The 15,776-nt window shown below is 34.7% G+C and overlaps 1 protein-coding gene across 1 annotated transcript in view; it reads left to right on the top strand.

Moving 5' to 3' along the window:
- Positions 1-3,259, top strand: part of CLVS2 (clavesin 2) — a 65,668-nt gene extending 62,409 nt beyond the window's left edge. The window contains exon 5 of the mRNA XM_060115273.1: positions 3,172-3,259. Within this exon, the coding sequence (XP_059971256.1) occupies positions 3,172-3,259 (88 nt within the window). The remainder of the gene's footprint in view (positions 1-3,171) is intronic.
- Positions 3,260-15,776: the final 12,517 nt, after the last annotated feature.

Below are 15,776 nucleotides of genomic sequence, written 5' to 3'. Positions count from 1 at the left end.
CTGTCTAAAATCTAGTCTCTTAAACACTAAGGTATAGCACAATATTGTAGATACATAATAAATGAATAAATGATACCTGGATAATTAAAGTTAAACTATAGGTTTTCATGAGGAAAAAAAGTTATTCATTGAAAGACAGTAGAGGTTGGAGACTGCTAAGATGTATTATGAATTAATGTTAGGTAACTTCCTCTATTGCAGTTGAAACAGACCAATTTATTAACAGCTATGATCCTGCACAAATAACCCTGTTGTTTTGTAAAAGAGAGCAAAAAAGAAAATCTAGACTAAAACAACAGTACACTTGGGGCAATTAAATATCAAAAAAATCTTAATCAGAAATTGTTTCTGCTTGGCTTGCTTTATTGAGGAATTGTTCTGCATATTGAGCCAGCAACGTTCATCATCCAACAATTCTGACACGTGTAGTGCATGTTAAAAGCAAACTAGGACATATATACACTACCAAACATAAAACAGATAGCTAGTGGGAAGCAGCCGCATAGCACAGGGAGATCAGCTCGGTGTTTTGTGACCACCCTAGAGGAGTGGGATAAGGAGGGTGGGAGGGAAGGAGACACAAGAGGGAAGAGATATGGGGACATATGTATATGCATAACTGATTCACTTTGTTATAAAGCAGAAACTAACACACCATTGTAAAGCAATTATACTCCAATAAAGATGTTTAAACAAAAAGCAAACTAGGAACTTAATCCCAGGTTGGATAGTGCACTGTAATTTAAACTATTTTATTAAAATTGCCATATCCTCTAATAATTTTATTTTATTTTATTTTATTTTATTTTTTATTTTTTATTTTTATTTTTTTGCGGTATGTGGGCCTCTCACTGTTGTGGCCTCTCCCGTTGCGAAGCACAGGCTCCGGACGCGCAGGCTCAATGGCCATGGCTCACGGGCCCAGCTGCCCCGCAGCACGTGGGATCCTCCCGGACCGGGGCACGAACTCGTGTCCCCTGCGTTGGCAGGCAGACTCTCAACCACTGCACCACCAGGGAAGCCTTAATTTTATTTTATTTAAAAAATTTTTTAAACATCTTTATTGGAGTATAATTGCTTTACAATGGTGTGTTAGTTTCTGCTGTATAACAAAGTGAATCAGCTATACATATACATATGTCCCCATATCTCCTCCCTCTTGCGTTTCCCTCCCCCCTCCCTATCCCACCCCTCTAGGTGGTCACAAAGCACCGAGTTGATCTCCCTTTGCTACGTGACTGCTTCCCACTAGCTATCTATTTTACATTTGGTAGTAAAAGTAGTCAAGGAACGTAAGGATTTAAAAGATGTGTGTGCATGTGTATGTGTATTTGTATGATGTGTGTTTTCATAGAACATTATGACAAATGCTTATATTGTAGACTCTGTGCTGTCTGAAGAGCTTTGGTGTGTACTTAATGAATTATTAGGATATGCCTCAACATTTATATATTTAACTTTGTGAGAATTTTAAAATAAATGTTTTTGTGAAGAATTTCTTTCTCCACAGGATAAATTGCTTTATCTTCATCACTTTTCGCTTTGAATGCTTGATACCCATCTTCTTTCAGTATGGAAACTATTTATTGGATAAAAGTTAAGACATTGAAATCCTACTGTGTAACAAACTCTGTGACATGCATTGTGTTCACAGCAAGGAGAGAAACTGATAAAGTCCCTGCTCATGGAATTTATAGGCTAGTGGGTACTCATTGTCAAGTAACGCTCTAGTGCAGGACATTAAATGAACCCCTGTATATTTTAGCATGGATTCATCTTGGGAAACCAATTATTTCAGTTGAGTCTAAGAAAAATAGTGTTACAGGTCTAATTATTAAGTGCTTTGTGCAATTGTCAATTGTGTTAAAATGTATTTTATTCATGTACTTTTTTCTAAGATAAATTATCATTTCTCCTTCTCCTTCTCTCTCTCTCTGTCTCTTTCTCTCTCCTGCACACACACAGACACACACAGACACACACACACCCCACATTCAACTGCAGTCAGTCTCCATTCTGACATATGCATCTAATATCTATTATTGAGGTAAAATAGTGAAAATGACTTAGGAAATAAACCTCCTTATTTTAAAGTTCTCACCTTCCTTTTCATTCTCTCTTTAGAAATGAATTTAAGTTTATTTAAATGAAGGAGTCAATTTATCAGTTAATTCTGTCATTATTGTTGCTTTGATAATTAGTTACATTGCTGTTCTTTTCCATTAGCATGTGTGGTTGTATTTAGCTTATAGTCTTTCTTTTTGAAAATTAATGAGGTCTGCGAAGAGGCATATTGCCACAGCAATAGCCAAATGGTTGGCTATTGCAGCAGCAGGGGAAAAATTCATTATGGAGGAGAATTTAAAAGGGCAGCTGCTTCTTTAATGCCATAGCCACTAAGATGGCAGCTTCCTGCCACCACAGTAGCACTTTTCATTGACTTTCCTCCTTCCAAGTTTTATGTTGTTTCCTAGTGAGGAACTGAGATATAATTCCCACCTGCTATCAAAGGCATGTGTAAGGGGTTTTCACATTATTTGCTTTCCTAATCATAAAGTGCTGCTGACTAAACAAGAGGGGTTTCTACTTTTCTTAAAGTTTTCAAGAGTAGGATTGATTTTATTCAGATGTCCTAGTAGAAAATTTAACAAAACTCATATTGAAATATTGATTTTTTCCTAATGTTCTCATTAAATATAAACAATGATGGTTAAAAATGCACATTCCTGTTGAAGTCATTTCATAGAGCCCTTTCAGACAGGAATCAAGGCTCCTTTTATTTCTACTTCTTTTCTTATAACAATAAGTTCACTGTAATAATTCTCCCATTTGGTGATCTCTTGGAATACATCAGTCCTGTACTAGAAATTCTCAGACTCAAAGAAAAGTCTCTTGCTTGACTGTAAAGAAGAGAACTTAAGCCTACTATTGTGTATTTAGAATCCTCTGCTGTGCATTATTCTATTCAGAGGCCAGAGGGGATTGTTTCCTTTTATGTAAAACATCACCATAAATGTATCTCTCTAAATGTGCAGCATTCTCAGTTCATAAGTCTCTTGATGTAGAAGAAGTTAATCCGCATCCATGAGAGAAGTAATAAAGGAGAAAAGACAGAGAAGAGAACGTGAGTGTTTGGCAGTAATGTACTGATATTGGCTTTATCATTTCTAGATCCCAATCAGTTGTGGATCCTACAGTGCTAAAACGCATGGATAAAAATGAGGAAGAAAACATGCAACCTTTGCTCTCTCTGGACTGATAACTTCTCTACCCTCCCCATGGATTAGAAATGGAAGGTACTTTTTTCAGCACCAGGGCCAGCGCTGTGGAGGAATTACCAGCTGGAAATTTATTTATTCACGTTAATGTAGCATAATATATAAGACATCAGGCTTTCCCATTTGCCTGAACCATGGGTGCCCTGGTCTGGATTTTTTTTAAAAAGTCAATAATTTATTCTGTAAGTGCCAAGTTCTTTGTAAATACAATGTACTCTTCACGTCAAGTTTGTAAATTTTGGTAGTAACTTAAATTGGAAGATTGGCTTATGAGTCTATGCCAGTGATATGAACTATAACAAGAACAGAAAAGACACATAAACAATCAAAGATAATTAAATGTAGCGCTGTTTCCTATGAAGCCATATTTCAGCTATCATAGTGATTGTTTCGTTGTTTTTCTCTGAAACTCTGTTCTACTCAAATGTACATTTAATGGGCACAGGGAACTAGATGATTCTAGGAAATTATTATGATAAATGTATTAACTGTCTAGTGATTTTCAGTTCACAGAAAATGTACCCTGGTGACTATCACTGGCCTTGCATTTGGGAGACAAGAAATGGCAAATGACCTGGTAAACTCAACACTTGAACTCTTCTATGTTGTTTAATTCCTGGAGTCTTGTGAAAAAATATGTTCCCCAAATTAAGATGTGGAATTCTGAAAGAGAGTGGATTCTGTTTAAACTGCTGTCTTCACAATATGTCCTTTAGTCCAGACCCCATTTTATCCCTGTCTGATGTACTTTAAGAAACTTTTTCCCCCAAAACCCTCTGATCAAGAAAAAGAGAACTCATACATGAAAAGTATTTGACAGCTAATTTTGAACATAAAAGTTGCCAAGTACCAATAAGGGGCTAATTTCTAATTCTTGTGCACTGGTTGAAAATATATATATATTCACACACACGTATATATTTTTACTGAGCTCTAATAAATCCTCGATGTGACAGGCTTACAAAATAAATCACACATATTCAATGGTCTTAGAGATGTTATAGATTACTGTATGCAATGCTAACTCTGGAAAACCACTTCCATTAAAGTTAATGAAAATGAGGTATTGTAAAACAGACTTTCAATGAACTTATTTAAGGGAATTCAGTTTAATTTGTAATGCAATCTTGACTCTGCCATTTTAGTGAAATATATTTTTTCTTCAAAAAAACAACAGGTATCAACAAAGGCAGTAGGCAGTATCAGGTGATAGAGAGTAATATTGTTTTCCCCAAATTCAAGTTAATTTTCCTAATGATCCAGTAAGTACACATTTTCTTCTCAGAAAAGATTTTAAGAGCATATTGAATCCAGGAGAGATAATGAAATCTTCTGAGGGCATCTGAGATACTATATTATAGTATAAATCTAGATTTGGAATCCTTATGTTAAAGTTTTCACTTCATAAAAATTCTGCAATGATAGCACATTTTTAAAAATTTAACTTTAAATTTCAAATTCTAGTGTGAAAAAGCAAGATTTTTACCACCTTTTCAGAGTGGTAATGTTTGAGACTGAGGATTTAACATTAAACTATTCTTTTGAAAGAAAAATATCTCAAGGAACTTTTGGAAACCAACAGAAATAAAGGCATGTAGCAGCCTTCATATACTTCTTAGTCAAAAGCTTTAAAAAGTCCAGTTCTAATTCTACAGCTAAGAATCTTAAAATCAAGATCAGTACATGATTCTGCAGTGTCACCAATGAACTGTCTAGTATTTGTAAAAATATATAAATATACATAAAAATATGAACAAAAGATACCTTAAAAATGTTAACCTCCAATCAAATGCAGAAAAATAATGACTGTTGGTCCTTTGCTCCACCCATAAATATTACAGAGATTGGAATGCATTGGAATAAAAAGCCACAGCAACTCTTAATCTAAGAACCTAACCAATGGTGTTCTTGTTTTTGCCAACTTGACATACATTTTTTAGCGTTGGGCTTTATATACTATACAAGCAATTGTTAGACAATATAATGCATTGGAATAAAATGGAAACAGAGTAAGTACAGAAGGCCAGTCAACTTTGCATTTTCATGAGTTTCATTTGATATGCACCATTTATTGCCAATTTTCAGAATTCTACCAGCTTCAGATGTCAACCAGCATAGCCAGCTTATTTTTCCCCCTGTCATAGGCTAGTGTCATATACAAAAATAACTTGGAAGGCATATTTTATGTGTATACCTACCCACTTATAAGTATCATTCACACTCTCTCCCTACCCCACATTTGGAAACTGCATTGGCATTGCTGCTTGACTGCTCTTCTTCAAATGAGCAATTGAGAGTTGGCCAGATTGTGTAAAATATTTTTAAATGAATGAACAAATTACAACAATGATGTGTTTTGAAATTGTTTTATCTAGTTCAGTCTGCCTATGTCTTTTCAGTCTGGAAAAAAATTTTCCAGTAATGTTTTTGAAGCTGCTTAGAGAACATTTGATCAACTTTATGAATTTTCCCCTCAGCACCAGCTAACTAACACTGTTTAGGAATTTTCTTTTTCCTCATGTGATTTTCTGTGTTATGTAGCTATGTCTACTGTTACATAACATAGTAAATAAGCACCCTATATTCTTTCAATTTCATTGAGATAGTACATCCCCACTCACACATACACACAAACACTAGGCTGTTTGCTCTAATGATTTGCCTCTCTATTTTGAGAGCTTTGCTTTTCTTTTTCAGTTATCTTGTTACTTAAAATTTGTAGGCATCAAAACATTACCACGTTTGATTTGGAATAGGCCCATAATTCATTTACTTCCCTCACTTAGCCTGCCTTACCTTCTATTTCTTGTATCATTTCTTTTCTCCAGTGTTTCAGGGGCAGCTGCTTCCAAAGCTGGTTTAAAAATAAGTAACTTCCTTATGTTGTCAGTGATATTTGCACACATTTTTGACTGATATTTTAAAAGGAAGAGATTATCATAAAAATATATTCTAAGAAATATGAAGAAGTGCCTCTTTAAAAATGGAGCAAAGCAGTGATACTAGAATATGGATTCTATTTGTTCTCTCTTCCAAAAAGTAAATACATGCATCTATTATATTCTAAGGGTGAAATATAGCTATAATTTGAAGAAGGATATTTGAGGTCTTGCTCTGACTATTCTCGTATAGTATTGTCTTTATTGTGTAAGTTCGATACAGTAACTTCAACATGTTCCTGACAAACATGACACTATGCTAAAACAATATACAAATATTAAATTGAGTGTTGCAAGCAAGTTTTTGAAGTGCATGCATGATTACTTTTATTTCATTAATAGTTTGCATAAGTGTAGAGAGAGACATTCCTTAAGTGTTTTCATATAAAATGCTTGTTTACTTTACAGTACTGAAAGTTCATACATTCATAAGCAAGAAAGCCAAGCAGCTGGGTTCTCTTTAATATTAACTAGGTCACATTGTTAAATTAAACATTTGAAGTTTCCGTAATATTTCTGAGGGAACAGAAGTCCCTCTAATGCATCAAGATAATGCAGAATTGTTTTAAACATCAAGAAACATGTTTACCACTCTTCACAAAAAGAAACTTTTAGAGCTATGGCAGTGTGTCTTCAGGAACAGACTTCCTTTTCATCTACAAATAACCCAAAAGCGTATGGATATGCTTATGGTCCTTTAAAGAAGTTATATCAAGAAAACCTGCTGAAAGGTTTTACAATCTTATGTTATTTTATGTAAGCGTCTAGCTGGTTTGGTTGGTTAATAATTTCTTTTGCTTTTTATTTGGTGTGTATTTATTAATGATTACTTGAAAAATTGCCGCCAGTTATATGAGGACATTTCAGAATGACTTTCAACACAAAATAAAAGGAGCAGAACTCTGGCACGATGTGTGAACTTTCAGATATGGTATCTACATTTTTTGCATTAATCGGCTAATAGGGAAATGTTCCATTTTATATGTGCTATATAGCTATATAGCCTAAGAATTAGTGATACATTTTAAATTTATGAGGCTGTTAGATCATGTAAGAATCAGCAGATTATCTAAAATATATTGGAACAAATGTGGAGGATTGGCTAAATATCCATTGTGTGTGTAATTATCTTTAGTAGTGAAAAGGATTTTGTTTTGTTTTGTTTTAGTTGAAAAAACTGTTTTCCAATATGCTATTGGAACTAGTTAGCACTATTACTATTTGAAAGGGAGAAAATAATAAATACATAAGGAGGCTTGGCTTTGAAACATTATTATATCACTTTAATGGCTTAAAGCATATAATTTTTTTCATGAATTGAAGTTTTTATTTAGTAAATATCCATAGATTAGCCCAGCACATGGACATAATACTATGGAACTTATTCTGCGCTGAGCGTGGGAATTTATTCCCCTATACTGTAAGAGAAAAATATGAAATAGCAATGCACTGGACTGAAACACTTAAGTTGTACTATTTTTTTAAAGGAGTGCAAATGATACTGTTGAAATTAAAAATAATTAGAAAACAAATAAGCATAAGTCTTAAATACAATAAATGCACTTTTATAGTAAATAGTGGACATTATTACAATTCAGAAGGTGTTTGGTCAGTCAGTATTTGACTTAGTTTCAAATTTCATGCAAATATTTTTTTCCTTAATGATATCAATGCATTTATTCTGTCAAAATTAGTTCTTGTGGTGAATGAGAGGGACCTAGATAAGAAGTGAACAAACCCTAAACCATATTAAAAAATTGCAATGCATTATAATTGGTTATATATAACAGAGGTTCAAAGCTTTGTCTTGTTCTTAATTCAGTTTTTCAGTTTTCATATTTGTGTAAAATATAAATAAAACTCCCCAAACTAAGTAGTTTTGTTTTCAAAACAGACTAAATAAGATGTCTAAGAGGTAATTATACAGTCTTTGATATGAATACTGAGCACACTGTTTACTATTTGGCTCAACTACCTTTGACCTTTTGAGGGAACTGTTTATTCCAATACAATATTACAAATGGTATAACATAATTTTGAATAAATATACATTTTTGCTTTAAAAAAGCCTTTATTTTGCATATAGTAGATGTAGAATTTTGTAGTATGGATCTTTGCATCTGTGAAATGGAGATTTCTAAAATGTTATCTAAAAATGGGCAACAGTAACTATATTTTGAGAGAAATTGTAGTTAGCTATTTTGGTTAGGACACCTGAAACTTTCTGATACTTGTATGTTTGGGGCTAAAGGGAAAAACACAATTCATTTCATCAAAATTACATTTTCAATAGTCTATAACTTCTAGACAAGCCTTCAAAGGAGATCTTGAAAGAAGAAGTAAGTTAACTTTTAAGTTGCATGGAGCAATGGGAATGATCAATAAGTAAAATAACTCACATTTTCACATTTTCATGTAATGTTATTGGATTAGACAAGGAACTAAATTCAGAAATTTGAATTATAAAAAACATTGATTTAAATTCTATAAAAATATTAAGTAAAATTAAAAAAAATTCAGCCTGACTTGAAAAAAATGCTTACTTAATAAATACACACTTGTATCTTCTGCGAGTTTTCCTCACCTGCGGATGAAAAACCATCTTTGGAGGGGCAAGAGACCCCTAACTAGAATCCTCTATAATTGATTTCATGACTTTTTTTAGCTCAAATGCAGATGATTTTCCCGTGCACAGCTTTTGAGGTTATCAAGTCTCGTTAGTGCCACCTCTCTCTAAAGCTCTGTCAGGAGGAACCCAAGTTTCTAGCAGCTACTGCAGAAGCATCCTGAGTAGGAATAAAACAAGGGCAACCAGACAATACACAAAAAGCCAGAGATATGGTCTGCACTCCTTTTCACTTAAAAGTGCATTAAACTGTATTACTAATTCTAAATACAGAAAATGATTTCAAAATGTCAAGACTTTCTGATATCAAGAGTTAAACATTCTTAGCCCAAGAACAGAGGCCACGGGGACATGATGGGCAGGGCTCTGGTGTGTAGTCTGTCTGCACACAGCAGCACCACCTAAACCCTTATCTCTACGTATCACTTTTCTCTAAAAATAAAATATGCTCTTATTCCCTTTTTTCTAACTGGAAACATAAAAGTATCAGTTGGAAACTGTAAATGCTTAGTTGTCTTTTAAGAAAAAAATGCTACGTTATACCCATATAAACACAACTCACTCAGTTGCATAGGACTGAAATATTTGCATCCTGATTTATAAATCCTTCCTAAAAATTTAAAAACATATATAATAAGACTTTATTGCTAGAAAATTATTAAATGTTCTTTGTATCTGGGATTCGTGGGGAAGACTGGTAATATCCTTTCTGTTGAATTCATATATCTAAACATTTTATTTGGATGTTTAACGGACATCTCACATTTAACATTTACAAAACCAAACTTCTCTACCCTGAACCTGTTTCCTCTTTATAACTTTACCATCTCACTAAGAGTCAACCCTAACCTTCTAGTTTCTAGGGCTTAAAACTTTACAGTCATCCTATCCCTCCTCTCTTGATCGCAAACCCACATCCAATCTGCTAGCTCATACTTTTAGCTCCTTTTCAAAGTATAGTATCCACACTCTGACCACTTCTCTAACCTTCATCATCAGTACCTTGCTCCAAGATTTCATTTTCCACCTGGAGTAGTTTAATAATCTGAAAACTAGTCTCCTTGTTTCTGCCCTTGCCCCCTAGAATCAATTTATGACACGTTAGTGAGGGTGAGCTCAGATGATTTCATTCTTCTCAAAACTCTCTGCAAGAGTAAACACCACAGTCCTTATAACGATGGTTGAGGAGGATTGATACGAAGTTTGTAAGCACCAGTATAGCAGAAGAGCATAGTTTCTGATTGGGCTGGCATCTTTACCTGTACGATGCAAATGTAATTGTTAAGTAATTTCTTGCTTCTAAAGTTCTAGACACTATACCCTCTCACCCCTGACCTTGACTTTTCTTAGTTCATCTCTCAAGCTTTCATCTACTCTTTATTGTCTTGCTAAATGGTCATCCTTGCGCTTCCAGGAAATTGCCAAGCATTCCTCCACTTCAGAACTTTTACTCTTTGTTCCTTCTGCCTCTTTCCAACAGATATCCCCGTAGCTTATTCCCTCATCTCCTTCAGATCTTTGCTCAAATGACACCTTCTTAGAACTCTCTGGATTTCCCTATTTAAAATCACATGGCCCTGTGGTTCTTCACGTATTTTTTTCTGCTTTATTTCTTCTCCATAGCTTTTATCACCTTCTAATACATCATAAAGCTTATTTATTTTGTTCACTTTGCATTTTCCCCTAATGGAATATGAACTCCACACAGGCAGAGATTTGTGTCTGTCTTGTTTACTGTTGTATTACCAGTGCCTTGAATAGTGACTGGAATTTAGTAGCAAATCCAAAATGACTGCATGAATATCTTAAGTTGTTTCAGCAAGTTTTGTATTAGCCAGTAGTATACATTTAAGGAGAGTCCTTTTTTTCTTAATAAGAAATATTTTTTTTAAACTCATCATCAAAGTGGGAATTTTTACCTCTCTGATGATGATGGAGTCACGAGCTGAGAATTCTCTTCCCCTTTCTCCCAAATCTGGTCTCTACTCTAGGGCCTAAATTTTACATAACTGTTTGAGCTTTATCTTTGGAAGTCATCCTAAGATCATTAGATGTTGTGTCTATATATTCATGGCTTATATTTACACCTAGAGAGACTACAAGATACCTCAGATGAAAAGTCATTTTGAGCTCAAAACCATAGTAAATTGTTCTTTGTTGATTATCCTAGTTAATTCCAATTTTTAAAAATTGCAGGAAGTTAAAAGACCATAGTTCTGGGCCTCCCTGGTGGCGCAAGTGGTTGAGAGTCCGCCTGCCGATGCAGGGGATACGGGTTCGTGCCCCGGTCTGGGAGGATCCCATATGCCGCGGAGCGGCTGGGCCCGTGAGCCATGGCCGCTGAGCCTGCGCGTCCGGAGCCTGCGCGTCCGGAGCCTGTGCTCCGCAACGGGAGAGGCCACAACAGTGAGAGGCCCGCATACCGAAAAAAAAAAAAAAAAAAAAAAAAAAAAAGACCATAGTTCTTCCACTATAGAAGACAGATCAAGAGAATATGCCTATATACTTACTTTTACTGGAAAGGAGAGGGAAAAGAGCAGGAAGAAGGAAAGAGATTATGATCACCCTTGCTCTGAAACAATTATAAATGAGGAAGTTTTTTGGTGTTTCTAAGAGCTTCCCATGATCTAGAAATCTATATATTACAACTACTTAGTCCATGAGCCCTCTTAACAGAAGTCTTATATCAAATGAGTCTTATATTTGATATCTTTATACATTTTTTATAGTCCTGACACCACATGACAGGAATTGATCAAACTCATATAGTCTAACTGGCTTTCCAACTTTCTCCCTTCTCTGTACTTTACTTGCAGGTATCATTTTCTGAACTTTACAATCACATTTTTTTTGTCCTTAACTATCCCCATATTATTTTTTTTACAATTTGGACACACCCATAATTTTAGTAACTGAATATCTTAGATATTGATTCTTGGTGTGACAAGTTTCTGATTTTTATCCTTTGCAGTTTATCTTTTTGTTCTTGTTAAACCTATGCTATTCCTTTTCCCCCACTACACTTTTGTGCCTTTCCCTACATTGTAATAATTCAATCCTCCAGTTTTATAATTTCCTACCAGGACTTCTATTAAGAAAGATACTGAAGATACTGAAAATAAAGGATTGACAGGTGGTACTGAAGAAGGAACTATGACTTGAAAAATAAGGATAGATGTTTGAAAGTGTTTTCAGGAGACAACCAGTCTTTAGTGACTTGTGATGTATAGTATGTACATTGGTACTCAGTAATGATCATGTTTCTTGTCAGTTACACAAATATATTGCAATCAGGGTTAATGGATAGTTTGGAAAACCTTCTTCTATAGAGAAGAGATTAAATGGCTCTTGCTCAGAAACAAGGCAGGATTTTCTTGTATTTCTATCCTTGACAGTCTGTACAGTAGAAGCCATTTGCCTCTGTGGCAACATTTTTTGCCAATCTTCAAGAATGTGTTTAGCATCACTTCAGAAATAAAGGATTCAAGCTCAAGTATGCACAGTACATGGAAGATACTGTAATTCATGTTATCTTTTACTCAATTTTATTTTTTTCATGAATTATTTTTATGATTGAATCCTAACAATATGTTCTTTGATAAGTTTATTCATTATATCCACTTTTTAATGGACTTAGAAATTTTACAAAATAGGTCACTGTTTTTTATATTCTTAAACCCATAGTATTCATGTTTCATTTAATGTCTAGATTATTCATGTCTGTTGATTTCTGAGGACAAATGGATTTCTGTTAAATAAAGTGTCGCTAAATGAAATTTCAGATTCTAAAATGTGGATGTGCGTATATGCCCTTTCAATCTTTTCATCATAAGCTAAATTTCTGTAAATTTAGAAGACATTGTATCAAATAGCTATGAATAACTTTGTCATTAAAAATGGAGACATATGAAATTGGTGTTAGTATTTAGAAGTATAAAATATTTTTAAAGGGACTCTAAACATTTGTGGGCATATTGTAATGTTATTTTGAATTTATTGTTGAATTGATACAATATATTTGATGAGATTGTTATAAACAGCAAATCACTAGAAAGAACTTAGTGACTTCTGGAATGACAGAATGGTGATCCAAACCAGTGTCAGCTGTAAAGTCCTCCCCTTGAAGCAGTGGAATGGACTGGATGATGATTTCAGCTTATTTCATTTTTAACATTAACAAACATTAATTGAGCACTTTATCTGTCCCAGGTACTGTTCTAAGCTCCAGAGGTACAGGAGTAAACAAAACCAAGCCTTTGTCTTTATGAAAGTCTTATTCTGGTGGAGAAGACATGCAAAAAGTACATAAGAAAATTATATACTCTCAGGTAGTAGTATAAGTACAATGAAGACTTATTAGTTTAATTGGTGTGACCTCTGGCACTCTGTTTCCTCACCTGTGAAATGGGACAATACTTCTACCAAAAACATGAGCTAGATCTTGTTATAAATCCTCTTGTTAATTTGGCCCCTTACCTTTCATGGAAAAATACAATATAATCTATCATTCTCCATGCTATTTGGCGGATGGCTATCAGGATTCTTCAGTTCATTTCTGCTCAGCACTGGCAGTGGTTGCCAGGGCTGCAGATGCTCACAGAAAATGAGTCATACAACCTGCGTTTCAGGGTCATCCAGAGGTGCCAGCTCCTGCCCAGTTTTGTCCCTTTTAAGGTAAATTCCATACTGCTTTAATTCATTATATGTGAAAAATAAACATCAATTTTCATCAGAAAAGGAGACAAAAAGAACGAAAGATAAATGAGCGCTGATAGACTGCACAATTTCATCTTTCCATTTAATCTGTTATTTTCCCACATCCACAGGGAGAACCACAAACCCATGGTTTTCCTGAAAAGGTTTGGGTGTATTCTATGTATCAGTATCACAGTTAAAGGGAGCTCCAACCATTGTAGATCCAGAGGTGTTAATTTAGGTAGAATTAAAAGGATTACTTCCTGCTGGTATGTGAAACTTAGAAGTTTTGCTTTTTTTAAAGTAGTCACATTATAAAATACTCAGAGAAACTTGTGAGAAAGTTTGGACAAAGTACAAGACACCATGAATATAGATTATAACTCATCTAGGAGGAGCCGTGAGCAAATAAAAGTTTCACTTATGAAATAGAGAGAAAAACAGCAAATGACTTCCATCTTAGGGAAACATAGGGCTTCTCTATTTCTGTTCATACAGAAAAATCACTAAAGGAAAGTGTCTATATTAGAGCAGGCTAGATGGCATGTTAGTTAACTAATAGAAAAATTGAGTCTTCTTTCACATACTGACTTTCATAAAGGAATATTTCAGACCACCAACAATTGATTCATTAAATTTATGGCAAAAAAAAAAATTTTTACGATCATAGTAAAACATTCTGTTTTTGAGAGCAGGAAAGTATCACCTATTTTTGTGAGTTGATGTGTTTCTGAAGTCTTTATAAATTTATTTCTCTCATTGATTATATACTAAAGATTTTAACCAGTCTCTAGAAAAAAAAGGTGGGTTTTTTTGGGAGGGTGGTATGCGGGCCTCTCACTGCTGTGGCATCTCCCGTTGCGGAACACAGGCTCCGGACGCGCTGGCTCAGCGGCCATGGCTCATGGGCCCAGCCGCTCCACGACATGTGGGATCTTCCCGGACCGGGGCACAAACCAGTGTCCCCTGCATCGGCAGGCGGACTCTCAACCACTGCGTCACCAGGCAAGCCCAAATAGTGGTTTTTATACAACTTACGTACTAAAAGGTATTTGAAAGCAATTTTTCTAGTGCAAAGAATTTTAAAACTTATTTTGCCACAGTTGCTCTTTTGACATTTAATGGATATCATAAACATGTTTTAACAAACTTTTCTCAAAAATAGTAAAACAAATTATATATATAATTCAAGACTTTTAAAAAATCTAAGAATCTATAGCATACATATTTTTAACTTGGAACGATTATGAGGATATTTGGTAATTATTCAATATATTTGATTAATGAAGACTGCCAAACAGATAGTTGTTAACACCTAAGGAAAAAAGCAAAAAAACTTTCTCATTATCCCTCAGGCATGGCCCTCCTCACCACAATCAAAAACTACCTCTCTTTTTGTTTTCCTTGAGAATAATAGCTGCTACTAGAAGATCCTTCAGAGATTAAGTAATCTAAATTGCTCATTTTATTAGTATATAAATGGAAACCTATAACGTCTGTCTTGCTAGAAGTCACACAACTAATTAAGGGAAATGCTGGTACTAGAATGAAGATTCAACCAATTTGGTGATACTTTTGTTGCTTTTAATAACTTCTTCCTTGCTCTCCTAATCCTTTTCTATTAAACTCTCTTCTGCATATGTCCCCATTTCATTTTTTCATTTTTTCCCCATACATTTTACTGTGCTTGGAATTCTCCACCAGTATTATATTAGGTAAACATCTACTAACACTAAGAGCACAATATTCAGGGATATTAAAATTAGAAACAGACTGTACTTATCCACTATGCCCAGTCTTTGAAAAGATCTTAACAATCAGTAGATGTGACATAAGCCCAGTCCTGCAGGAAGATGAAATTTTATCAGGCCTATGACTAAGGAAACAATAGTCACTCAGTGAAGCCAACTATCTTGTGTTTAGAAGCATGTGTTCCTTGATTTCAAGAAGGAAATGGGATGGGGAGCAGCTCAGCACAACTACTCAACTTAACTCTTGATTATTGTCTATACATTTGTCAACGATTAAAGGCAAATCAAAGGCCAGGAGGTTGGTGACATTTTCTATCATGATGGCTGCCAATCAACTATGTGTTCTGTGGGAGAGCTGTGGTACTGTTTGGCAGAGAGCTTCCCACAGGCATTTCCCCTACTGTGTTACCTTATTGTGAGCTTTTCTCATAGGATTTGCTATAGGAATGTTATGGGCTGGTATCTTTCACAGATTGGATTTTCTCAA

Source organism: Mesoplodon densirostris, chromosome 12, assembly GCF_025265405.1.
Source record: "Mesoplodon densirostris isolate mMesDen1 chromosome 12, mMesDen1 primary haplotype, whole genome shotgun sequence".
NCBI lineage: Eukaryota > Metazoa > Chordata > Mammalia > Artiodactyla > Ziphiidae > Mesoplodon > Mesoplodon densirostris.
The sequence above is the reverse complement of the archived record's forward strand: the minus strand, read 5'-3'. Positions and strand labels throughout refer to the sequence as shown.